We start from the raw sequence: 27,938 nt of genomic DNA on the forward strand, positions 1-27,938 counted from the left end.
CAGGCTGTGTGAGTAATAATCATCTCACTCATGCACTGTGTACAGAACTGCCCCTGTATACGTCCACTTTGGGCACTAAGCCACTGTTTCATATATTTCCAAGCCACCACACCAACTGGCTGCATGTAAGCCCATGTGCCGAGCTGTAGGAATCAGCTCACACCACCGTGGGTCTGGTGGGGAGGAACACGCTGTGGCACCAAGAGCCGACGTTAAACCCGCTGAGCAACGCACCAGTGGCTGCCCAAGAGGAGTAGCAACAAAACACACATCGACATTAAGCTTCTGAAACCCTCGGGTGGTACAGAACCAAAACAGAAATGCAGAGTAACTCCAGTCCATCCCTCCGGTGTGCTGCAGAAGATAGCCTGTCATCCATCTGGTTCTCCTGTGGTACTCTCATTCTTTAGGAAGAATCTCACATGGTATTCACAACATTTTCTCCTTTTGCCACATCTTCCTAATCAATGACTGTGTCTCTGCTTGCAGAGCAGAAGTAAGGGCATGCCTACATCGCCCACCATGGGATAGTATGTACAGGCATGCTGAAAATAAGCATAAAAGGTAGCAGCAGGATTATGCAGCTTCAAGGTAGGCTCATTTATATGATGCTACAATGAGCACTCTATGTATAATTATTCATGTCATCCAATACCTAATACCCTGAGATAAAACAGAAAATGCCTGGTACGTAGCATTATCCAATAAACATCCTGCTGTTCTCCTACACTGTTCCTCCTTTTTTATTTCATTGAAATAACAACAACAAAAAAGCATGTTAAAAAGAAACTAGTGAGAAATGCTGCAATGGGCAAGTCCAAAAGTGAGATTGTGAGGGCTGCAGAAAAGCCTCTAATGCATGGTACAACTGCTGCTTTGTGTAACACATACTAGCACTACTATAGCCCAGGGAAAAACGCAGCTCCAGGAGACGCTTTCAACACAAGTCTGGTTGTACTGAGTGAGGGAAGTGTTACTTGATACAGAGAAAACAGCACTGAATGAAAAGTAAAACAGTTGCTGCTTTTTATTCTTCTCAGAGCTCAATCGGTTCCTCTCACTGGACTCAGACAGAAGTTCCAAACACAGGGATCACTTGCACAATTCTTCAGTACTTGTGACGGGAGGGCAATGCAATGATGAATCAGATGCCACGTATCATATCCCGAGTGCAATATGACTGGAGGTTTAGTGCAGAGCATACAGAAATTGCTGCAACTGACTACACAAAGTTGAAGAGAAGAGAACCGAGAGCGTGATGTTGTACCACGCCGTGCCAAGCCTCCGTGCATCGCTCCTGCTGCACTCTGGTGACTCCTTTCTTCTCTCTTCTGTTGCATGGGAACTTCCCAGGAGCATGGGAGGGTACGTAGGGGCAAGCTTTCAATACTATAAACAAGGAATTTATTTAACCAAGGGCCTCCTAATAATCATCCCTTCTTAAGCACAGCATGTCTCTGGAATACATAAAACCAGTGGCTGTTCCCCCAGGAGCCCAAATCTTTGTCCAGTGACTCCACTGTTGCCTGGCTCCTTTTTACAGCCCTACGTACCATCTCCAGTTTAAGAAAGCTTCCTTAGCTTTCGTTGTGATGTCAGCCTGGACAAAAGCACTAAGGATCTCAACGACTCATCTATCATTCACTCAGATTATAGGGCTGGTAGTTACTCTCCTCAGGGAATGCAACGTCTTCTTTCTAAATCACAATGACATGATTCAAAGAAGAGGTCCTAAGACTGGAACCTAACCTGTAAATGTGCATTGTGAAAGGGAGATGCAACAAGACCATTTTTTTTCTAACGATATCTTCCTGTGAGTTGGCAGATGTGTTCCTTCAGGGCCCAGGCACCAAATGCTGCTTCAAACTCCCATATCCTTTCCCCTCCACACTCCACAGTTCATAAATGAAAACAGTCCATTCCTACTCACTTTGCATCATATGGGGAGATGGGAGGACACCAATTTCAAGTCTGGTGTGGACTTTCGTTGTCCAATGACTTCAGGAGAGTTGCAGCATCATAACTCATCAATTAGCTATTAGCTTTCCAATTAGCTATAACAAAATAGAACTGAGGAACAGCGTTACTGTGTGTGAAAAAGACACACAAATAAGCCTGTTGGATCTCCCCAGGACATCCATTCAACTCCACAAGACAAACCAAAGCTCTGAGAAGAGTAAAACTTTGAGCATAGCAGCAACTATAAAGCGCAGGGGATCACATTAGCTACTTGTGCAATATCAAATCTCAACATAGCCTTAGACAAGAAAAAACTAGGATAGGGGAAAAAACCCCTCTCTCACTGAAATCTGTCACACGGATGGAGAATGTTTTAACAATTTCATTACATCTTTGGTACTCATATGGTCTCATTGTAGTCAACAAAACCAAAAAAAGGCCTTCTTACAATTCAGCACTCCCCCTAGAAGCTTCTGGAAAGCTGCTTCCTACTTACCTGATACACTATGCAGCTCTCGCACAAGTAGAGACAAAGATGTTTACAGCAAGCGGCAGGGAGCACTGGCATTGGCAGGGAGCACTGGCATGGTCCGTTCAGGCACCTGGGAAGGCCCGTAACTGCTTGGGCAGAGCTTGGGAACCACTAATTGTTGCTGCCCCACACTTTTGTCCCACTGCTGCAGATGCAGCTGCCTAGCACAGCCTTAGTTTGTGCTGGCCTGAAGGGTGCCTTCTGCCACCACAGCAATCCCACCTATCCCACAACACGAGCCACACACAGAGGCCTCTCCCCGGCTGCCAGGAGGCTCCTGCTCCACAGAGGCTTTGCCAGCACTGCTCCATCAGCTTCGGAACCAGGGTTCCCTGAAGGGGCAGAGCTGCAGACAGACCTACAGAGAGCTGCCACAGGCAAGGTGCATCTACTTGTTTGCCTGTGTCAGTGAAATTCATATCCCATAGCTGACCTATGCCAAACTTACAGGCTGACAGATCTTCCTGACCTCACATTATTCCCAAAGCAGCAGCACTGAAATGAGCTAGATGCTTTTCCCTCCTCAGCACAGAGAACAGAACTGAGCCTAAAATAAGGGACGTTACCTTACGCTCACATTTCTTGTGCAATGAGGGAATTTCTCTGTCAAGCTCTCTCAAGCACGTGGCTATTCTGGGTCACTCCTCCATCCGCAACAACCTTCGTTTCATTCCTTGTCTTTGCCATCTGCTTTGGGAGCCTGGAGAGTTCACCTTTCCAAGCTGTTATCCAGAACTGAGATTAATGTGTCATGAGCCTTGCAATAGTTTGGTGTTTTCATGAATTCAGTGCTCCCAAAGTGACAAATGACACATTAATCTCAGTTTTCTTTATCATGAGGAGAGTTCCTGGTTCTCTCTCAAGCACGTGGCTATTCTGGGTCGCTCCTATGCCTGCTGCAGTAGCAGACACATGCACAGTGGCAGCCTAACTGCCAGAGTCAGGTTTTTGTGACTGCTCTTTCCAAGGTTTTTCTCCTTCTAACATTCACCACAGTGAGGCTTAAGGTGGTTAGTGGAGTAGAGAGAGTCTAGAAAAAGTAATCTGGTGGGATCCTAAGGCTCTGTTTTAAACAGCCTCCATAAAACGTACATAAACAACTTGCAACACACCAAACGCTGTGTTTGAGGTCACAGTGTTGTGTCCGTAACTTCATAGAGCATCTGAATCTTCCGTGGCCACCACGCTGCCTGCTAGGAGTAAGTTCCAAAATAAGCAGCAAACATGCCTGAAGATATGTTAGGTAACAAACTTGATGAGGACTTTTTAGTCACATTCGGGTCAGTTACCCACATGAGCTGCGAAAACACAATTCTTTGGCTCATCAGGAGAGAGCCTCTTACTAGTGGCTCGGCAATGAGGCAACTGTTGACCTTTAATGATTTATTCATATCTCTGCCTGGGGGTAAACTGTGGGTACATATTTATACACACACACATTTCTAATCCTTGTACCATTTAAGCAGATTACACAAAAAATGTTCCCCAAGGGGAACACGGTAAAAAACATAACGTTTATTGTTTGCAAATGTGGCCACAGAAACCTCAAGTGTGCACACCATGCAGCCCTGGGGAATTCTACTAACTGCTGCTCTGTGATTTATAGGTACAGCAGTGGAGATCTCACATTCACCATTTGGTAATGATATACCTCAAACTCAGCTCAAGAAAAGAAAGGGAATGCCTCTGTCCAAAGGAAGGCTACTGTATTTCTCTTGGGTTAGATCGCAGGGCCAGGTTTCATCTGCAGTGCCAGTGCCCCATTTGCTGCTCAGCCCAGGTACTTCCAACAGGTTACTGAACAGACAGGTTCCTTCTGCTAGCAGAGACTTGGCCCATGCAGCCTTGTTGGACCATTTCGATGCAATTTCAGGATCCCAATGAAACAGCTGAAATGTCAAAGATATTAAATAAGCACCATTTCAGTTTGGCTTTTCAGTAATCACTCAAACCAGACCCTTGTTCAGTGATCCTGTTCAGCAACGATCAGGTAACAGCATTTGCTTACAGCTAATCCCAGGCTGTACTGGACGAGGGGGTGGGGGGAACAGTTCATCCCCATGCCAGTGACTCGAGGTAGTATTAAATCCTTGTCTTCATTGTTACATGGAAAGCACCTTGTCACTTTTCAGTGAATGAAATGAATGCACAGCGAGGTGTACGACAGTCAGCAAACTGACTTTGCAGCTACATACAGCCATCTTTCCTGTCCTGGCAGTAACCCACAGCCAGGACTCGTGAGCTCCATCCCCTCAGTCGCTGCCTCCTCTATACAAAAAGAAGGAGTAACTTCTCTGCATCATTCATTTGAGGATAAAAATACTTCCCAAAATTTTAGAGATATGAACTTTTGTCCCTTTTTCAGAACATCCTCACCAGGAAATCATGTGGATAACTCCTTTGGAGTGACTAATTGATCCATTTTGAAGAGTGCTATAGTTGGAAGTAACCTTTAACCAACAGCAGCGCTTTCATTTATAGTGGAATTCCCTGTTATACTTTTTGTCCTTGTCACCATTGATCTCTTTGGGATCAGTACTGGTCCTTATTTCATCTGTATTTACTATTTATCCTGTCTGTATGATACCCTTCAGGTTTAATCACCACGAATGTGGTTGCTATTAGAGCTGATGGATACAGGGCCTGCTTTACTTTTCCTGGTGTCCACTTCTTTTGTCAATCATGCATGTGCCCATCCTTTGAACAGCACAGTTCACCCCAACTGAGATCCACTCCTAGCCTCCTCCTGCCCTGCAAGGCCAGTGGCCCTCAGAAACTGGGGTGCCTTTCTGCCAATAAACTCTGGGTAGCATATGAAGAATTACATTAGTATCTATCTATTGCTTTTGTTTTCACATCCGCCCTTTCACTTAGCTCAGGCCTTTTTACTTCCATAAATGCCAGTATCTGCACAGTCACTTTAAATCACTCCCACGCCCCCTCCTTGGCTAAGTTTGCAACTTGCTTCCCTTCATTCCATTTTTAGCATTAACTTCTGACTATCAGATTTCATATTTAATTCAGGTTTATTTAAATTCACGTGTAATGTCAATTAACTCCGATTCTAGCAGTAAGACTAGCTCTTGTATGGTCTGGAGTTTCTGTAGATAATACCTGAAAAAGCCTTTTTGCCAGTGTTTCGAGGAAGGAATCACTGTGTTACAGGACAAGAAAATCGCTGTGAATAAAGACTGAGAGGAGAGAAGACAATTTAAATTCACACAGAAAGATAAACCAATCACTTTTCTTGTTCTACTCACACAAACATCAAGAGAACTTGGAGATATAAATAACAAAATAAAGGAGTACGAAGTAGTAATGAAAAAAAACCCATGCTTGCAGCATGTATTTAGCCACTGTGAGTGACCAGCTGTGCTCAGCTGGCTACATGGCAAGCCACTGGCAGTACACCCGTGACTCTGACGTGAAGGACGCAATCAACAGTGTCCTGTGACGCAGCGTTCGGGGATTATTGTGGCTGACACTTGAGGAAAGCAACCCCTTGAGGAGATTAATTGCAGTGACTTCCCCTTAATTAATTGCAGTGACACCCCCTTCTCCTACAGTAAGGTCATTCAGATGTTTAACCAAATCATCCCAGTTTCTGAAGGTGTTCTGAGCATTTTGATGCAAGAGCTTTCAACTCCTGTCTCAGGCTTGTCAGTCAACAGCGTGCTTCTCCCCGAGGGATGGACGGGTCAGATGACACCTGCCTCAAAAGGCGGATGAATCTTTTACTATCTCTAATAATCAACAGAACAGTTAAAACAGGGTGAAATCACTTAAATGTTTGTAGTGATATGAAAACTCCAGTAGTACTTTTGCCTGAAACCTGGATATCCTTTATAAAAAAAAGGTTTAGTTATCATGAAAGAGGATGTAAATGTGTTGAATTTATGTGAACTTCTCTCAAAAAGTACCTCTCAGTGTCACGTGAACAGCCTGAGGTTTTTACACATGCCTCTTACAGAGCATCCTCATGCAAGTTTGCCAGATTTTTCTGACTTTGGCTGGTGATGTTCATTTATTCCCAGAAGCCTTCCAGCTTACTATAAAGCATGTGCTTGTTTAGTGCTGGTGACAAGCTGAAAGTTCACAGCGAGCTGTAGTGTGAGAGGCACATCCTAACCCCTAACTGCAAGAAAGCAGGCCACGGTGGCTTTGCACAATGCATTTGTCTTTTTGTTCGTTTGTTTGGGGGTTTTTTGCTTGGTTTCACAACTAGCACTGTAAGTAAAAGAATCACCTTTACTTCGTATCTCTGGCTTTAGTCTCTGCTCTAGCAGTATTTAAACTCAGCAGCTTTGTTCCTGGGTAGATCCTTCAGGTTTGCTCAGAACAGGAGTTACCCAGGATGCCAACTATACTACTGCCTCCATCAAAAGAACACCATCGTGAGAGCACATCTTTGCTCATCAACAAGGCCCCTCAGGAGACTGACCTCAAGACACTAAAACACAGGAAAGCTGATTTTATTAACTTTGCTGCTTATAGAAACCTTTGTTTTAAATACACTTACTGCTTCTTTTTCCTCCTTTCCCAAACCAAAGGGCATTCATTCATTTAATGGCCTCTCTACAGACCAAACCACGGTGGCGAAGCACAAGCTTCAGCATCTGGAGCATAAAAAACAGTGTTTGCCAGAGCTGAATTAAAGCTCAGATTGTCCTTAGGTGATAAGAGAGACAAATATCAACACAACAATTCTCCATTTTGCAAGTCTGCAAAAAATTTGCCCCCTGCTCTCTCCTGCCAGTTGCCCTATACATGGCCAGGCTCCATTAAACATCCCCGTTCCCAGGCAACAAGGGCTCCTTGCCCCTTGCCACCTCTCCCTCCAAGGGAGACCACAGCAGACTGCCTGAAAACCTGGGACTGCATCTTCAAGACAGATGAAGTCCCTTGACTGAACTCCACTAGTGAAAATTCTCCCACTCTCTTTTTCTTTGCTTTGTAAGCAGAAGTTCACACTGAGCAGCGACCTTTGAAGGAAACCTTCCCTGCCTGCTTGTGTATTGTGTTGGCCGAGGCCTGTATCAAATTACAAGCACACCTGAGGGCAGGGAAGCTGTTCTGTCTCTCCTCCATCTCTTCTGGACTGCGAGAACACTGCGATATGTGAGATAAGGCGCTCTCTGTCAGTGAGGAACGTGCCATCTCCGGGGTTTTGCTGTGCCTTTTCTAGTGCCAGGGGAATCAGGGACCAGCCAAACGCACAAAGAGCTACAAAGTGAACCACAGTGGTACAGAAACCAGCAGACAGAGACTAACTTGTCTAGGGTCAAGCAATGGCTGTGGCAGCCCAAGAGAGGGGATGGAAGGGGCCCTGGGATTAATGAGTGTGCAACAGTTCCTTCAGACTGCAGTGTAGAGGCTTGGGAAATGTCACAGTTAACTGTATAACAGAGTCAGCCTGACAGCTGACATATGTTATTTTATGGAGATACTTGCTTACAAGTTAAAAAAATCAGCAGGACAGCAGGCTGGAAGGAGGAATAAAGCAGGCACGCAATGCTGACTCTCTCTGTGCTTGCAAGCCATTTGGAGCCACTTCCCCAGTCTCAGCAGCGCTGCAGCAGAGCTTGAAATGGCTCTGAGCTTGACAGAAATGAAAGTCAGGCTCTTTGGCATGTGGCACCAGAGACACGGAGACCTCTCTCCCCAGTACAGCCAGCATTCGTCACACACAAAGCAGCACCTGGGATAACCAAACGCAGGGTATGTTACAGGAACTGTAATTGCCACAAATGGTTCTGTGTCTGCAAACATTTATGACATTGCTGTTCAGGTTGTGGTCCGATAGATCTCCGACTTTCTCTTTTAAGCACTTCCACTCTCAGCAGAGAAATCATCAGGTGAAAAGAAAACAGGCTTTTCAGGTTACAAAATTATTTAGGATGGCTACATGTCACAGAGGAGCTGTTTATAGGGCTAAGAAAAAGACACTGCACTTGTTCTGGCTGGTGAGTTTGGGTTTTGCTCTTGCTTTCCTTTAGGTTCTCTGCATGGGCAGCCTTCATATTGCTGTTTCCCCATTTACATGCTTATCTTAAACAGAGGTGGTTTGTATAGGACTGTATTATGGTTTTATTATTTTATGTTGGTTAAAATAAATAAACCAACGTACAGTCACCCTGAAAAGTATGGCTAAAAAGGAGCAAAAAGCATATACAGGGAAGCAAGAGGCAGTGGTGGTTAATTAGGCAGTGGTGGTTAATTAGGGTGAGTGCAAAGGATGGAGTAATACAGCTGAAAAGAGATGTGGCCTAAATAGTCCTAGCATGAGAGGGAGATGGCTTTTTGGTGTTTAGAAAAATACATACATGCTTAGGTCTGAAACTTCAGAATCCTTCCCAGCAGTGTGTGGAACTGCCCTCAGAGCAGGAGGACACAGTGGCCTCTCTCCAGCAGTTCCCTGTCCCTCTGGAACTGGGGAGCCCAGAACTGGACACAGGACTGCAGATGAGGCCTCACCAGGGCAGAGCAGAGGGGGAGCAGAACCTGCCTCGACCTGCTGCACACACTCTCTTCATGCCCCCAGGATGCCATTGGCTTCCTGCCCATGAGGGCACGTTGCTGCTCACGTTTATTTGCTGCCCATCAGCACTCCCAGGTCCCTCTCCTGGAGCTGCTCTCCAGCAGGTCACTCCCAGCCTGTGCTGGTGCAGGGGGTTGTTCCTCCCCAGGTGCAGGACTCTGCACTTGCCCTTGTTGAACCTCATGAGCTCAGCTCTCAGCCCAGCTCTCAGCCTGCCCAGATCTCACTGAGTGGCAGCACAGCCTTATGGTGTATCCCCACTGCCGCCCATGCTGGTCAGAGCACCGGCACTCGACAGATGCTCATACGAGAAGGTGATGTTCTGAGTGACAAAACCCACCGCTGCCCTCAGTGGGCAGGAGGGTGCTGGCTGCCTGGATGGGATGTGCAGGACCAGGGCTCTGAAACAGTGCTGCAGGAGCATCCCAAGGAGGGGTTACAGGAAGCTTCACCACGGGGGACCCAGCACACATGCATACAGTTCACTTCTTACAGACGTCAATAAAGATCACCAAACACCGGCCTGGAATCACACAGGAAACACAGAAAAGGCTTTTGGCTAGTCTATGTCAGGATGTCTGCTACGCTGTACCGTGCTAATTTCATTTGTGCTGCTCCATCTCCACAGATGTACAAAGGAATATGAGACACTCAATCCTAAAGCCATATATTACAATCAGTATTCTGCTTTCCCAAGTAAAATTTTGTTTGCCTACTTAATCCTTTCATTTCCCATGAAATATTCTGCCTCCTTCAATGCAATTCTAAATAAAATACTTCACTTTGAAACAAGAGGGACTGAGAAACACCTGCAAATACAGACACACACAAACGTTTAAGACAGAAGCACAAGCGTGTGTGAAAAAGGATTAACGCAAGTGAACTCAAAGCAATGCTTTAAGACAAGCCCATAGCTTTCAGTGCTGCCTGATAAGTAATTAGAAGTCAGATGAGAAAGAAACATAACTAAGGTTTATAATCTCAGCCATGGGAACTGAAGTTTCAGGAGATAATTGCAAGTGCAGAGACTGAGGCGGCTGATTAACAGAATTAAGTTTCTTTCATAATTACAACTTTTTTCTCTTTTTTGTTTTTGCATCTCCACTCTAAGGTGCTGTGCTCAGAGGTCCTTCCTACACTTACATTTACACTCTCACAATTGTAAGTGTGCTGACCTCCAGCTTCATCCTGATCCTACAAGTGCATCAAGATCTCTGCTGTCTAAGAAAGCCCCATCTTTTACAGTTCTTAAAACAATACCCAACTCTAACACCGTAAGTGGAAATCACCTTATCAAACTTCAGCCAACTAAAAGCTGGCCTTCAGGTTTAAACTGTCTGAGCTCCCTCTGTAGTCGGCAGATAGCAGTAGCCAATCTTAGCACGGGTTGAATAACCCATCTTCTGGGATACTGAATTAGGTAGGAAGGCTAGATTCTCAGTGGCCTCGATGCATAACTTCTAGCTAAATATTAATGCAAAGCCAATACATACATATTACAGAAATTCATGCAGCTTGTGGTACGTTCTCTCTTCCTGTGTTTTCATCTTTGGCTCCCTCTCCCTGTCTTTTCCCCACCCCATCTCTAATTTCCTTGGCTATTTTTGTTTCAATTTTCATCCACTTTTCCTTGCAGCTCTTGCTTCGTTATCCAACTTCTGGTCCTTCCTGTTCAAGATCTCCTTTCTCTCTCTCTTTTTAGATCTCTACATACAAATCATTCATTCCCTGCCTCCTACCTCAGAGTTCCCCCTACTCTACCCTCTCTCTTTATTCCTCTCTCTCCCGTTGCCAAAGGTTTAAGGTCAAGAGAGTGATCAAGCAGCAGCTTTGTTACACAGATGGGGCAGGAAGAAAGCGGAGGGAACAGTAGTGTCTGTTAAAGATCATTTTCTCCTTCTGCTGAGAGCCTGAGAGACGCAGGGCTGCGCCTGTCTGCACAGCTACAATCAGTAATTTAATCAGTGAAATCTCTCGCTTGACAGAAGGGTGATCATTCACCAATATAGCTGCAATTTAAGACAGCACGTGGCTTTGAATGTGGCAAGCTTGTTTTCCAGTTCCCGATGCCAAGAGACCGTGAGTAAGCATAAAACCTCTGCTTCTCTCCCAGCTTTGGAGGTATAAACCTCATTTACATGAATCAGGCACGGCTGTGCAGACCTGCAACCAGAAGCGTGTGTTTCAGGAGGGCACCAGATATCAGCTTGCAGGCAGATCAGGAAGTCAGGAATCAGATACCCTTCCTGTAGTAACTCGCAGAGTACAGTTACAACAGCTGCAAAGGGAGGAAATTATTCTTTTTTTTCACTAAAAATTCAAGTCTGCTGGAGACAAATGTCATTTTGAACAACAACAAAATAAGTTATAATAAAAATTAGTTAGAAATGGAGCAGCATGTGTTTATTCCTTCTGGCTTACAGATATATTGTAGTTCAGCATCTTTTCTGTTTTACCTTCCCTCACTGAAAACTAAACTCTTAGGAACAGGCAACCTCTGGGCAAAGGCCCATGCTTTCTGTGACACTTCTCCCAGCATCTCCAGAAGCAGTTTCTGAGGGGTCTGTTCTAACTTCCCGTGGCATTTGTACATTACAGCAAACAGTGTGCGTGCATCGCAGGAGGAGAAACGCCGAGCAGGAGGAGGAGGGCAGCAATGAGGCTCCTTTTCCTTTGTTTTTCTCTGATAAAACTGTCATGGCCAGGTACAAGGCCTAATTAAGGCACACAGAAGACTTGCATATTTGTTTCTGTGGCTGTTCCCCTTCATCTGGCACTGCCAGGGGATCTGGTTAGAGCAGGTGACATCGCATACAAACACTAGGGACTAACGCAGCCTTCAGCAGCCCTATAGCGCTGAAACTGATGAGGGTGAGGGAGCCCTGGCCCAGGCTGCCCAGAGAGGGTGTGCAGGCTTCTCGGGAGGTTTCCAAACCCACCTGGACACATTCCTATGCCCCCTGAGCCAGGGGAACCTGCTTTAGCAGGGGCTTGGGCTGCAGCAGCTCTGCAGGGCCCTGCACATCCCCACCGTTCGGGGATTCTGGGATTCTGTGACTTCTCACTTTGCCCTCATACCAGACCTGTGCGGGTCAGAGCCACTGGCACTGCCCACTCTCCCACTTTTCTAAGGAAACCACAGCATCCTCAGCCCACCTCTCCTTCCCAGCACCTGAAAACTTTCCCCACCAGCACTGCACATTGCACATCAATAGCACAGCTCTGCAGGGACACCCTGACCAGTAACAATGGTACCCATCTGCAGGGCGAGGGCCAGTTGCAGAGACGCTTCTCCTAACAAAAGGCCTGGGGTTGATGTTCGGGCTCTAGCAGCCACAGCAGAGATTTACCACTTTGGAGGAGTCAGGATTTCCTTCTTGATCTTTGCACATGTCTGACAAAGGCTGAAACATGAGAATTATCTCCTTGAAAATGATTTTTGCCCCTTTATAAACACCTGTCCTGTGAGACAGTCACAACACTGGGAGAATGTGTGCAACATGCACCGAGGCACAGAAAGACGGGGGCAAAAGCCAGAGCGCTGCCTGGCTGACACTGATTATTCATCTCCCAAGGACAATGTTTCAGGAACAGATAATAAATGCAGTGAACAGCACCAAGCTGCTGCTGCAGGTTTATTCTTCAGTCTGTCAGAAAGCAAGACATCAAGTTGCCCTTTGCACTTTTTGCAATGGACAGCATGGTGCTGTCTCTGAAGCCTGAACTCTCCTCCCGGTTGGCACTGCAACTAAACCCAGTCAGTCTCACGGTGCCCATACAGCGAGAACACGTGTCCTTGTGAACTCACTGCTGGGTGCACTCTGCCAGTTACGTTTGCAGCCTATGATTTCTGCTGTGTCCTGAGAGTTGTGCGTATCTGATGCTGTAATTATCAACTCTTTCCTCCTCTTGCATGTCAGTCTGAGGTCTGGGATGCCCTCCATTTGGCTCAGAAGCTGCTTCTCTCCACAGCAAGGTTTCCGTTTTTCCCACACTCTGCACAATACTCAGCTGTGAGAACTGGGCCCAGAAGTATTCCACAGCTCATGATGCCAGGTCCCAGCTAAATACTTTCATATGCTATTTAACAAAAACAGCCAAACTACCAGGCTATAATCTCATATGTAGATTTGTACCTTTTCCCCAGGGCATTTGCTTCTCTTATGAGGTTCCTGCATGAAATCTTTCCAGTCAATAAAAACAGGTCAGTGATGGAAATCATAGAATTTCTTAGGTTGAAAAAGACCCTCAGGAACATCCAGTCCAACCAGTAACCTAGCACTGCCATGCCTACCACTAAACCATGTCCCTAAGCCCCCATCACAGTAAGAGTGCCTCAAAACAGACATAGTCCAGCAGCCCATGAGACTATCTTCCAGTCAATACATTGAGGTGCTCTTCCAGTCACCCTAATATAGTGGCCAGGACACAAGGTTACACTGGGTATGGTATGCTTCCTCAATCCCGCAATCTCATGTGTGTCTGAGGAACGGACAGCGTGACTTCAGCCAAAGGAACGAAGCTTCCTCCTGGGCACAAAGGTTGTGTGAGAATTTCTAACCCATGTAAGCAAATGCTGTACCCCAGAGCCATCACACTAGCGATTTAGACACTACCAGAGCTATTTGATCTAGCCAAACTGCAAAAACTGTGAAGGAGGCACTAAGCAAGTCCAGCCCCCTCCAGCAGCAACGCAGCCTTCTACCGGGACATTTGGGGATCGTGGTTTTGGATGTTGGCGTCTCAGCTCATTAAGTTAAATACCTTTGAAAATTAGCCTCTCCAAAAGAGTAAGCCATCAATCAAGCAGGAAGGGTAGATGAAGAATTAACCAATGCTGCAAGTATCATTTTAGTCTGTTGTTCTTACACATAAAGTTTTTCTTACCTGGTGGCATCAGAGGATGGAGAAATGGGTTTCAGAATTACTGTAATTATCAACAACTCATCATGTCAAAGGTACATGAATTTCTAATCCGTTGCATCCCCAACACCAACCACATACACTCTGACAGAGTCAGAATAGGCCTCTCCTGTGGCTTCATTTAAGATGTAAAATCCAACACCTTGATGCTAAGGTTTCTGATTTGTGATTCCTACTCAGTGTAGACATTATACACCACACGACTTGGGATATACTCTAGGAAACAAATAGGTAAGCTAAATCTAGAACATATGTAAGGAAACACGTGGGCTCAACGCAGAGATCTTCCTTTGTCACTCGGTGATACATTCCTTTTTTGCCACCACTAAAAACTACAATCACTACTACTGCCTTTCTTTCATGCAAAGGACTGAGCACAGAAAAGGGATACGGCGTAAGGCTAAATCAGGTCCCTATAAGGACTCTATTATTCTTCAGTTGTTCTTCTCTATACTGAATCTCTGAACCATCACAGTTTCTACAAAATGAACAAAAAAACACACAAAAACCTCAGGGGGAAAAAAAAAAAAGGCCAATAATCCATCTTATTAACAAAGCATTAACACTGTACTGGCCCTCTTTTCCTCACCAATTCCATTCTCACATCCACTAAGGACTTATCTTCAATGGAAGCATGAACAAGTAAATAGTCAGTATGTGTCTTGCTGAACACCCTGAACAGTTCTGCAGCTCCTACGTTCTGTTAGATCAGTATTTAGTCTTCAAGAAAGAGCACACATGAAAAATAGCTTACCCGGAGCAAGCAGAAGTCGCGTGGAGGGCGAAAATGCACACCCTTGAAAAAAGAATTGCAATTATTTTCATATTAAATATTTTTTCCAGGGTGATTTTTTGTGTTTTCTTTTTAAAATGCAGTTCACAGAAAAATTATTTTCCTTGAAATAAGAAAACTGTATTAATAATTGGATCAACTGAGATTTAACTGTAAAATCCTCTGCATTCCAGAACCCAACTATCCCCTCAGGTAAAAGGACAGTATAAGGGGTGGAGTGGCAGTGGGAAACCACCTATGTAGCATGATTTCTAAATTTTACCTTATATACTGAGGGCAGACAGATTTCTTAGCATCTCAGAGAACATGATCCACAGCTCAGTGTCCAGCTTGCAAGTGTTTCTTAAACCTGCAAGTATTTTCAGAAGAATGCCTGCAATGCACTCTGACTTTCACAGCGTTTAAGGCCACAATATGAAAATAATGAGAAGTGTAAATTTTCCAGTGACACCAGTAATATTTTTTCAGCTTTCTATTTTTAAGATTTCTTGGCAACATTTCTTCTTCAACCCTGGCTCCCAGTTTCTGTGTAATGGCCCAAACTGCCAACAGGATTTTAGAGAAGGAATGCCTCGTGGCGATTTTTTACTGACTTATTACAGGAAGGGCAAAATGTGATTTCCCCCCCACCGTTAGCCAAAAACAGAGGTTCAAAAGAATTTTCAAGAATCCAGCAGCCAGCAGTCTATTTATCTGTGACAAATCTCTGGGAACTGAAGCTTACTCAAGTTGGGATCCCAGTTTCATACCGCAAACTCCCAACTCAAATCTTTATTCTAGGTAAATACAGACTGAAATGCATCTTTCATATTTGCCCTGTTAGTGTTTGAGAGGTATAAGCCAGATTTGCTTATCTCACATCTGAGATAGAAACATGTTGAAGGCAATAACTCAGCTAAGTAGATCTTTAGCTACATTATGGTGAAAATTGGTCAAAACAGTGGAAAAAGCACCAAAATGCAACTGCAGTAGCATTAATAAGGATTCTTGCTATTTATTTATGTATTGCTTTTACTTTTTGTGACAAAGTTTAATGTTTTTTAATGAAAATTTCCACAGTATGTGGAAGCAACTGAGAGAATATGAATATTTACACCTCTATAAATCCACAGGGTATTTTGTAACACTTTAAAGGATTTTGTGCACAATCTTGTAGCAAAGTTAATAATTCTCATTGTGTTTTCTCATTCTCTCCATGTTTTAGCAAAACATTTAGATGGTATTTTTTAATCTTGTGAGCCAGTCCCTGGCAGCTAACTTTATCTGAGTTTGAATTAAAAGGAGTTTTAAACAACTGAAACTGAAAATACTGTTCTCTGGTGAATGTCACGTAATTCATTTTTCCATCTAACACCCTCTGATGTTGCCGAAACCTGTTCAGGTTTGTTGAGTTTTGAATGGCAGTCCAATACCATTACATGGACAACTTCACCAGAGCTGCAAAGCCCTTGGGCTTGCTGGAATCTTAGTCAGAGCTGCTGAAGGCACAGCTTCCACCCTTCTAAGGTAGCCTCTGCCATCCACAACAAAACCAAGCGCTTGGTTCTGGTCCATTAATTGCATCAATGGCCTCTCAAGATGGATTGCAAGGGAGAAATAAGATGAATATGGAAAACACCTCTTTGCTTTCAAAACAGTATTCTTCCATTTCTCCTTTTATGGATGTTTAGTGAGTTCATTGATCCCAGCTGACACATTAAAAACATGCTCCTTTTTCTGTGGGGAAAACAGCCAAGTGAAATGGTTTGGTGGCACAGAGGCTACCCCATCACTCCAGGTGAACCTGCTTCCGCAGAGGGTTGGACTGGATGATCTTTAGAGGTCCCTTCCAGCCCTGAGCGTTCTATGATTTTGTCAGTGTTGTTTTTGTGTAGACCCTCACATCCTAAGACTCTTCATGCTACATGTGTAAATGCATTCCTAAACAGAAATTCTTTCCAAGTGAGGGCTGAGGAAACAAAAGCTATCCCTATACTGTTCTGACATGGTTCCACAGTGCAGAGAACAACAGCTTTTACCTTCAGATCAGTGGTTTTAAAACACCACAACCCACAAACCCTAAAATCCTGCAAGTTTTGTTCAAGTTGAGACAACAGATTTTCTTCTTTACCCAGGTTGGGACACACTTGATGCAACTGAACCTACCCAGAAGTCACTGATAAGTAGGTTAGGACTGACTCAGGGAAAAGTTACAGGTGAAAATGCATCATAAGAAGTTAACAGAAGACATGTTTTTGTGGCAAAGTAACTGCAAAGCTTAGCTTCCTCCTGTAAGTCCCAAGCACGGCGGCCTGGAGCAGCTGGTGGCCCACCAGACCGGCCTGTGGGATTTTGGGCCTCCTCAGCTTAGCACTGCCACGGCACTGGAGAAGCCAAGTGATACTCTTACAGTCATTACTTTCACGTGAATGCAGTTATTCTTCTGGTACCATAGATTCATTTGGGTTGGAAAAGACCTTTAAGCTCACCGAGCCCACTCACTGCCCTCACCCTGCCAAGCCCACCACTAACCCACAGCCCTCAGCACCTCAGCTGTGGGATCCCTCCGTGGACAGGGACTCCCCCAGCTCCCTGGGCAGCCTGGCACAGTGTGACAACCCCCTCATGGAAAAAGTTCTGCCTCAGCTCCAATCTAAACTTCCCCTCGAGCAGCCTGAGGCTGTTTCCTCTTGTCCTGTCACTAGTTACTTGGGACAAGAGACCGACCACTCCCCATCTTCTGATTCGTGTTTCTTTCTGGCTCACAGATGGGTGCAATACACATACTCCAGTGTCTAGGTCCTGGTGCCACTGTGCATATGCTTAAATGAAGCCTTTGGACCACTGCATTCAAGACCCCAACAAGATCGGCCTGTTGCTGAAGCACTACGCTGAATATAGGCACTAAAACCCCATGAACTGACACTGCAATAAATCTACAGAGAGCCTTCATAAATCGTATGGGGAGCCTTCAAGGACAAAGACCCAAATGGTTTTAATTTCCCCCTAAGTGATAGCCATAGTTAATACCAGATTTGGCAGGAAGCAGGCATTCCATGCCCGTTGGGCTTATATGGACATGAAAAAGAGTTTATGTTTGACATTTGCTTTAAAAACATAATGAAAACCTTTTGCTCTTTCAAGTCCCCAACTTGCATTAGTTTCTGAGAGTGTATTACTTTAAAAAAGCATTTGTTGGCTCTGATTGCTTGGATAACTGACAAAAAAGCATTAGCAGTTGGCTCTTTGTTAGTGTTCTGTGGCTCGGTGACAGAGAACAGGGAGCAACAGAAACAAGATGCTGAACAGCACATTTGTTCTGTCCTCCTGGCCTGGTTTTGGCTGGGGTAGAGTTAATTTTCTCCCTAGCAGTTGGTACAGGGCTGTGTTTTGGATTTAGTGGGAGGATGATGTCGACAACATAGAACCACAGAGAATTACAGAATCTTAAAGGTTGGAAGGGGCCTTAAAATATCATCCAGTCCAATCACCCTGATGGTTCAGTTGTTGCTCAGTAGTGCTTACCCTACGTGAAGGCTTTTTCAGTTCCCCAGACTCTGCCAGCGTGGAGGTGCGCAAGCAGCTGGCAGGGAGCATGGCCAGGAGAGCTGACTCCAGCTAGCCAAAGGCTATTCCATGCCATAGGATATTGTGCCCAGTATAGATACTGGGGAGAGTTGGAGGGAAGGGGTGGATCATTGCTTGGGCGTCAGTCAGTGGGGGATGAGCAATTGCACTGGGCAATTGTCTTTTTTGGGTTTTATTTCTCCTTCTTATGTTATCTTCATTACTATTATTATATTTAATTTCATTTTGGTTATTAAACTACCCCTGATTTTACCATTTTCCCCACAAGTGGCTGCATGGTGCTTGGCCGATAGCTGACATTAAATCACAGCACCCCTTACAACTGTTTTTGATAAATAACAAGTGGCTTAGGAACTCAAAGCTCCAATTCATCACCAGCAGCTCTCCATCAATTAACGGAAAGAAAAGAATATGTATTGTTTTCACCTATGGCCTCAATTCTCTCCACGTGTTTTCTTCCTGTCTGTCTCACACAGACATCTGCCCGGGATGACAGTCTTCTCGGTGCAGACGGTACATGAGGGACAAGGCCAGATAGTTGTGGGCACAGGGAGCAGCAGTTTGATAGAGCTCTTACAAGTCCCACACTCAAAATAAAACCAACCTGGTCCCCTCACCCTGAAATCTGTACAGCAACCAAAAAGATACATCTTGCTCCGTGTGCCACAGCTCCTTAAAATACAAAAGGCTGACTTCACACCACGTGTAAGGCAGCATATATAAAGGTACAAAACAACAGTTAAAAATCATGACCCAAGGAAGGGAACAGCTCTGCCGTGTGCCCTAGATCCATCGTGATCATGACTGCTTTACTGCATTCCTTAAAACTAATACACCACCACTTCAGCCACATCCTGGGCTTCACAAGTGACTTCAGATACGAATAACAACCAGCATGAACATTCACACACGTACTCTCACATGATCACATACAGACTATCTACTGTACTTTGTAAAAATACACCTTTTTTTTTTTTTTTGCTCCTGCCCAGGGAGTGATAATCTTAATTGCACCTTTAACTTAAGTGTCCAAGAAGTGACAGAGAAGTCCTAGCTTTGGTGACTTTGAAGGGGATCTGGGACACAAGTAACTTCTCTTGAAGCCCACAGGGTCCAAAAGGCTTTTAGAAAACAGTAAAGACACCTCGAGAGGACTCTTATGTTACCAGCTGGCAGAGGTTGGAAGCTGGAAGAGGCTGGGATGGAATCGGGGTTGGCCCTTCCCCAGAGAGGGAGTAACTTCAATGACCAGCTGGACCAGGGCCAGCGAGGAGATCCACAAACCAAGTGACAAATCTGCGGATTAACAGCAGCACTGTCAGGGAGCAAGGCATGCTCAAAACTAGTCACCACATGGAACTTGGGAATGAAGTCTGTTTTCAAAAGCCAGGTCAGAAATACCCAGATGAACCACCCCCTGACCATCACGGTTTGGAGTGGTCATCCTCACCACTGCAAGCTCTTGAGCTTTGATAAGAGTACTTACAAGATAATGTATTGTATGGCTGATAACAAGTAGGGACTTGGAGATAAAATTCACTTCATAACCCTAAAGGCTTCTTTCTTTAGTTTTATGTATGTGTTACAAAATTAAACAGGCCAGGAATGAACGACAGTGCCTATTCACTTCACTTAGCTCAAGCTTTTTGCAGTTTTTTCTCTCCAGACCTGAAACAGGTCTGATAAACAATACTGACAGCCGTCTCTCTAAAACATACCACATCTACGTCACCTGTGATAGCTGAAACAGCTACTTATGCCACAAATCCGAAAGGGAAGATCCACAGTACATAGGCATTCGGTTTTAATTGCAAAGACCGTGTTCTTAAAGGTTTTTCCAACTGTAATGAGTCCATGAAACAAAGGGCCAGGAACCCATTACTGTAGAAAGTACTGACGGATGGTTAAAGCACTGGTAAACTGAAACAAGACCTGTTCCAGGCTGTGCTACCAGGGGGTTTTTGGTGACATATCTTCTCACCATTCCAATTATTTCATTCATACTGTGTTGTGACAGAGAAACTGGAAAATCTGCAAAACTGGAATGAAAGCGGTGACTTTAAAATCCCCACACTTGTAGCAAGCGACACCTGAGGCTGCCATTTGCTTCATTTGAAAAAGAATTTGTGAGACTTGACAGACAAGTTTTGTTTTGGATATGCTACTTATTTTGAAGGAAGAGGTATTTGCAACCGATTTCAAATTGAACTTCTAAAGCTCTGAGGTTCTTCCAAGCCATTAGCTGGCTTCTAACAGAAAGCAACCTTTTCCAGCCCAGGCTCCTCCCAGCCCATACACATGAAGGTTAACATGAAGAATACTGTTAACTACCCCTCATGCCTAAGATGAAAAAGCCCCCTGAAATCTAAGTTTAATTTTCTGCAGGGTATTTGTATTTTAGAGCACTGCATCCTGTATAAATTATTTCCTGGGTAAGACGTGTCTTCATTTGCCTGGAGTTTTTGAGGAGCTGTTGGTACCAGCTTTGTATGAGACTGAATCAGGATCCTTAAACCTTATTCACGTGTTTTATGTTGCACAAGTAGTCTCTTGTAATGTTCTAAGAGAACCACGAAGAGTTGGGCTCAGCACTGAATGTTCTGTTGCTTAGAAGGGCCATAAAAATCAGACCCAAATTCAGCAGCTGCAAATATTTAAACCAAGGCCTCTATTATACCTGAAGTTGGAAATTTCAGGGTTAAACAAGTGGAAATCTGTACCACAATACATCACAGGAAGAGTTTCATACCCAAGCACCCTGTACCCACATGAGGGGGAAAAAGGAGGGCAGTGGGCAAGAAAGCTGGCTTTGTAAGGGCATCCAAAGAGATTCAACAAAGCAAAAAGAAGCACAGAGTAGTTATCTCTTTGGAGAAAAAATGTAAGAGGGCATAATGTGTTATGTTTGGGGAGGAGAGGGAAATTTACCATGACCAGCAACATACAGGAGTCACTAGGGGATGAAACGTTCCTGAACTTCAATTCAGTAAAATATCTTGTCATGTCTAAAATTCATTTTCAATTTCTAGAGACCACATGAGCCTACGAGTATTTTACTGTATGGGAACAGGCTGTAACTGCTTAGCGCTGAAGTGCTGTGTTCAGTGAAGAACCCTGCTGCTGGAGCCAAGCATATGTTCTACTGGCAGACTCATGGTGGTTCCTCAACCTCTCACCCAAGCATGAAGGAAGAGGAAAACAGAGGAGGAAGGGAAATGCTGCTGTTAAGTTTTACTTCTCAATGAGAGATGCCAGGGATACCCAGGCACCAGTGCAACTCAAGCACTTATTAAACTCAGCAGGAGCTCTCACTGCCATTGGAGAGATCTGCATCAGCCCTGAGGTCAGGAGGAAGGACCAGCTGGGACGATGGAGAAATAGGAAGAGGAGCATGACTTTCATTCCACATGTCATACAAGAACTCATATGTTTTGAATAACAATTATGATAATTTAATCACTGGTTTGGATGATTAAACAGTGTGTATCAGTGACAGGATTGTGATCTGAACCATCTGTGCAAAGAAACAGCTTTACAAAACAGAGGGGTGACTGAAACTTACTTTAACCTCCTTGCTTTTTACCAGCAAGATTTGAAGCAGATTGTACCCACTTATATTCAAGGAATTAATTTCTCCCTCACTGCTCTCTGAGACTTTTATTCTATCAGTCTTCTGGATAACCAAAGGTTGTCCAAGATCCAGGAAAATTCCACATTTAGGTTAAAAACCAAAACCAACAACAAAAATTTTCTTTTAGAAAAATACAATTTAACATTCATCATTTGTGCGAAGAAATAACTGAAATTATAAAGAAAAAGCAATGTTCAAAGTAACCCACAAGACTTTAAAAAATGTTGTTTTCTATTGTGAGTTCCATGGGAAAGTTGTTCATCTTGCCAGAAGTCACTCGAGGGCGGTAACCCAGCCATTTGGGGAACCTTCTCTTTCTGACTATTAACATTCTTCTGGAGGGAAAAAGTGTTTTAAATCCTTCTTTGCTTATCAGTTCCTCTACGAAATGGTTTTTGTAAAGTTTTGAAACTACATTTATTTTCCTATAAAAACACCTTATACTTCTCTTCTTGAAAACCACTGTAACACTGGATTAAAAGGAGATAAAACTGTCCAGCCCGTTTCCCACAGGACATACCACAGCTGTCAGACAGAAGGCAGGAGACTGAAGTGGAGCTGTAACTCTTCCCAGTAACAGCCATTATGTCCCAGTGTACCCTGCCTGTCTGAGCCTGCTTGGAAACCTAACCGACTGAAGCAGTTTTAGCTGCTCTGGTTCTTTGAAAAGCTTTTACCTTTCCTTGGGCAATAAAAATATGATGGACAACTTGTACTTCAGGAAGCAGATATTGTGCTGAAGACCTGGAAAAGAACTCCAGCTGCACACTGTTAGGTAGTCTGCACTAGGGCAGCTTCCACTTCCCCCAAGATTCTCATGAATTAACTTGACTGGTTAAATAACAGTAATGGAGTGGGAACAAGATGTGCAGTCTAAGGGATTTCTCATCTATATGGCATAATAAAAATGATGCCACTTTCCTCCAGAACATATTTGTTAGGAAAGAACGCATTTATTAACAAGAGGGTGATTGGTCCACAAGGTTCATCACGTTCTTGAATAGGATTTGACAAATTATGGCCCTGCTGCCTGGGTCCTCTACAGTTGTCATCCTCTTGGCCTGGAGTCTGCACAGAGAACCAGACACTGCAAAGAAACCAAACCCCAAACTTATGGCTTCTTGTTGATTTATTCTGACTTTTCTGTTGCATAACACTGTGCAAGGAAACGATGCTGAAGACTTCTGAGCTTGTGGACATTTTGGGCCGCTGCTGCTACTTGCCTAGTATTCAATCCAAGAACACTTTAAAAATCTTTCTTCCTTGAAGAACCATTTTTCTTCCTATTCTTTCCATCTGTACAAATAAGTCACCAGTTGCAGAAGCCAGAATATTCCTGCAGGGAGATTATGGACTGTATGATCAAAGAATGGGAGGGGTTGGAAGGGACCTTTAAGAGATCGTCAAGTCCAACCCCAAATGATACTGGTAACTATTCTCTGACACAGACAATCTTCACACTGGCGCACTTGCATCCAGAGATACTGAGATACCCTATGGAAGCCTACTGTACAGAGAAGACAGTACACAGACCCATTAGGACTATCCTTCTTCCTCGCTTTGCACAAGTGACAACTCATTACCTAAAAGGCAATGTGCTTCAGTGGAAAAGCATTGCACTGAGCATCAGGAAACCTGAAGTCTTTTATGTATTTTCTGAGCAGCTCTGAGAAAAATTATTTGATTTCCTTTCCTCCGCACTTCATTTTTCACTATTGCTTCTTTGCTTGCTGGTTTAGGACAGCAGGAGTCATAGGCTTCTTTTTCCTTTTTCAAGAGAGAGTATCAGCGACGCAAAACACAGGTGGTTTTTATCATAAGATGTCACAAGCTGTAAAAACTCAGTCCTTCGACTGAAGTTATCAGAAACTAGAACACAAACAAGTCCTTATTTCCCACACTCAACTTCCAAGGAAAAAAAAACCCACCAAGAATGGCTCCTCCAAGAAGACTGACCTCTAGTACGACAGATTGTTCAGGGAGCCTGACCTCCCTTGCAGTATTATATACAAAGAAAAAGAAAGTTAAAGATGTTGTTAAAAAGTAAAGATTAAAGCAATGAGTCTCCAGGTAACACGGGGGTCTGCTCCGGAAGGATTGCCTACAGAAACGGCGCCAGAGCTGCCACTTGCACTCCGTCCTGACGCCAGCCCAGAACGAGCAGGGACGCCCAGAGTCCCTGGCACAGCAGCCCCTCACAGGAGGCTGAGGCACTACCCACGGACCAGGCCTAACCAAAAAAGCCTAACTGCAAACCTGGGGCATTAGGGCCAGTTTGAAGTTAGCTTCATTTCACTGACTGAAGGAGAGACAGACTTGTCCAGTGCAGTCATACCAGAAAGACCTACCCTTCCCCTTGGCAACACAAAGCAGACTATCCCTCTCTGTCTTTACAGCACCTTCCTAGAGTCACATTTATGCTATTTTCCCCTCGCAGCTCTGTTGAGACCTTCTGGCATATTCTGAGGCAGAATGTCTAACATTACAATGATTTCGACCACCCGATGGTGGAAATTCAGACAGGCTATTGTACCATTACATTTCTTCCTGCTGGAAGAGAAGGATCAATAGAAATTCAGCACTACAGAAAGCTTGTATCTTAAGCCCTTGCTTGTTGCCTCCTTTTCCATGTTCCAGATATAAAATAAAGCTACTGCTGTTAATGCATCCTGCTCACATGTTTTCCGTTCCCTAACAGCAGCGTAATTTGGAGCCTGTGCCAGCTTTGTAGACTACTCCATCACTTGAATTCATTTCATAACCAATATTTCGAGAATTACTGCCTCAACTTCCTCTATCACTCATGCTAATTTGAAACTGATGAAATGCAACTGGCTCCACTGAAGAAGCTCTTGATTTACACTAATATCTAACAAGAGAAGAACACAGACCAATCATCTCACGGAACTCTGTACAATGGTGGTGAAGCTCAGCTACATCCCTACAGACAGGTGTTAAGGAAACTAACAGTTTTCTTCATCTTGCTGCTCGGTGTTACTCTCTCCCTGCCCCTTCTGCCACTGAAAGGGGAGCCAAATGTCACTTATCTTATTCTCTTGCTCCTGCTCCAATGCTTAGGTTCACTTGACCCTTCTGGATATCTTAACAGGGAAAGGAAGAATCAAAAAACAAACTTGGAAGTAAAATCTATCTGAAAAGTAGTTACTCCTAAACAATATTAGCAACACTAATTAGCTGGAGAGCCCTCTGAGAGGCAGACTCTGAATCTGCAGCCTCAGACAGCCACAAGAAAAGTAGAAACCAAAGAGTGGTGGGGCAAAACTGCCACAGTGATCAGTACCACAGCAGTGACACTGCCTTTGAGCTGGGGATGGGTAACCCTATGGCCAAGCCCTAGTGACACAGAAATGAAAAGGCATGAAAAAGCGAGCTGCATGTGGCTTTTGCTCCCAAAGTGACACTGTGGGGAGTATTTTCTTAACGTGCTTCAAGAGCATCCAGCAGGACTGGGGTGCTGATGCCAACCAAGTCATGATGTAATCACCAGGTAGCAGTCTTCCCTCTAATTAAAGGCATGATTCATTGGACTCAGGGTGCTGGAGCTAAGAGTTACCTGAAAGCTGATATTTATCAAATCCTGTTTAAAAAGAGTTTGTTACAATAATTTCTGTTTCTATTGTAACATTATGGTTTTTGGGTTTAATACTCTGCCTAAGGTCACGGGCTAATGTTTCTTTGGCAAGAGATCACTGGAGATCACTGTATATGCTTTCAAATGGAATAAAGCTCTTTCTAGCCCTGAGAAGGCAAAAAAATTTGGTCCTTTAAATGAGTCACTTGTCTAGAACTGAACACTGGCCATCTTACACCTCAGAGGAAAGCAATCCTGGCAGGAAAACATACACTCGGGTATTTCTTTGGCAGCTTTTTATAATAAAATGGTTATTTGAAGCTGCTTGGCTTGAAACGTTAGACACGAGAGCGATGGAGATGGCTGCACAGATACCGCGCACATGCGACGGCCTGAGGAGCCTGCAACCCACACGCGTTACTTAGTGCACACATCCACACTTAACCACTTGTGTGGTATTATTATTCATGATCTTCTGGAAAACTAATCCTAAAAGGTTCCAACGGAAACGGTGTGTTTTCAGAACGGATTTCGAATGAAAGAGGTTGCTCGCTTGAGCACGCAGGGGGAGGAGAAGACCGCTACACGGCAGCCGAGCCCGAGCCCGCCGACAAACACTGAAACATATGCTGGAGATTAACTGAACTCCACTGCTGAGCCGAGCTCTCAGCGGCAGCCGCGAAGGATGCGCAGGGGACTTCAAAGGGCCAGAGGCCCGCTCGGCACACGGGCCCCGGGGCCACCGGCTGCTCACGGCCGGCTGCCCCGGCTTCGTCCGCGCCGGGAAGCCAGCGCGAACCAGCGCCGAGAGCAACGGCTGTGAACACTGAACTCTCTGAAAGCCGATGGAAGCCCCGTGCCCGTCAGCGACCCCGGGGGGACAAACTGCCCTGAGGCGCGACGTGCGCGCACACGGGGACGCAGCGCGGGCTGTTGACTTGTGCCGCCGACGGAGGCTGCCGGACCGAGCCCGGCCGGAGCCGTGCCCCGAACGCAACCGAGTCCCGCATCTCAAACCGAGCCAAGTCCCGATTCCCCGAGCGGAGCCGAGCCCCGAGTCCCGGCCCGAGTCCCGAGCGGAGCCGAGCCCCGAGTCCCGGCCCGAGTTCCGAGCGGAGCCGAGCCCCAAGTCCCGAGTGCAGCCGAGTCCCGAACTCCGAGCCCCGACCCGAGTTCCGAGCGGAGCCGAGCCCCGAGCCGCGACCCTGCAGCGGCGGGCGGAGGCGCCTCCCCGCGGCCCGCCCTGCGCCGGGCCCGGCGGAGGCAGCCGCGGTCCCAGGAGCGCCGAACGCCCCCCCCCCGCCCCGCTGCGAAGTCCGGGCAGCGCATCCCGCGTACCTGATTCATCGTCTCGGCCTCTTCTTGCGCCGAGCGACGTCGAGGCTGGGCCCGCGGCTCCCTCCCGCGGCTCGCCAGGCTCGCCCGGCCGCCCATCGGGCGCTGCCCCGGGGCTCTGCCCTGCGCCCGCGGCTCAGCCGCCGCCGGCAGCCATCAGCCCCCCGCCCCTGCGCCGCCGCCGCTCCCTCAGCTCCTTCCCTCTGCGCTTCCCCTTTTGTTACCGGGCTGCCGGGCTGACCGCTCCGTGCCCCCTCCGGGGCCAGGACGACAAATCAGAGAGCCGGTGCGAGCGCTCTGGCTCCCGCTGCGGAAACTTGGCCTCGCCTCGGCTGGTGGGAGGGCTCTGGGAGCCCCGCGGGTGCGCGCCCGCCCGCAGCCGTGCAAGCGGCCGGGAGCCGCTGCTCAGGGGGCACAGCGCGCCCCGAGCCGAGCTGGCGGCTGCTTCGCGTGGGCACCCAAACCACCCCGAACGCCGCTGTCAGCGGGCCCCCCGAGCAACCTGCCCGCCCGGGCACACGCGGTACTGCCCTCCGGCTAGCCACAGAACCGCCGCGGGCCGCGGAGCCGGGCTGGGACGCGGGCGCTCCGCCGCAGCGGCCAGCGCTGACCCGGGCGCTCGGAGCCGGGCTGGGGCTGCGCGTTTCGCCCCTCAGGGAACGCGCAGCTGCTCCACCCGCGGGACCCAGGGCCTGACGCTGGGTAACTCGCTACTGTAATTAAGGGATCCTGGGCGAAAAACATTCTCTTTGGGTTTCCAGATTCCCTCCTCTGCCAAAAAAAACCCAACCAAAACCCAAACAAACAGACAGACACGGGGATAAACCAGTGCTTCCCTGACTGATGCATCCTGAGACGTCCCAGGCACGGGGCTGTCGTGCTGGGATGGGGTCTAACAGCACCTCGCAGAGCTCATTACCTGCTTCCAAATGTTTCCATTTCAGCCTTCCTGCAGACACATCTTCAGACAGATTTGGAGGGACTGGGTCATCAGTTTTGTTCTTCCTCAAGAAACAAAACAAATGAGGGATTTCTGAGTGATATGATTTAGGTCAAAGCAATGTCTTT

At 45.9% G+C, this 27,938-nt stretch overlaps 1 protein-coding gene across 4 annotated transcripts in view; it reads right to left on the minus strand.

Annotated features, from left to right (window-relative positions):
• TNS3 (tensin 3) overlaps positions 1–26,998 on the minus strand; it is a 196,302-nt gene extending 169,304 nt beyond the window's left edge. For 2 of the 4 annotated variants that reach the window (XM_061996994.1, XM_061996993.1), the window contains exon 1: positions 26,874–26,992. In XM_061996994.1, the coding sequence (XP_061852978.1) occupies positions 26,874–26,969 (96 nt within the window). In that variant the 5' untranslated portion in view covers positions 26,970–26,992. Of the gene's footprint in view, positions 1–26,873 lie in introns of all 4 variants that reach the window. The other 2 variants (XM_061996995.1, XM_061996997.1) reach the window with 2 other exon arrangements.
• Positions 26,999–27,938: the final 940 nt, after the last annotated feature.

The sequence above is a fragment of the Colius striatus genome, chromosome 5 (genome assembly GCF_028858725.1).
Source record: "Colius striatus isolate bColStr4 chromosome 5, bColStr4.1.hap1, whole genome shotgun sequence".
In the NCBI taxonomy this organism is placed as follows: domain Eukaryota; kingdom Metazoa; phylum Chordata; class Aves; order Coliiformes; family Coliidae; genus Colius; species Colius striatus.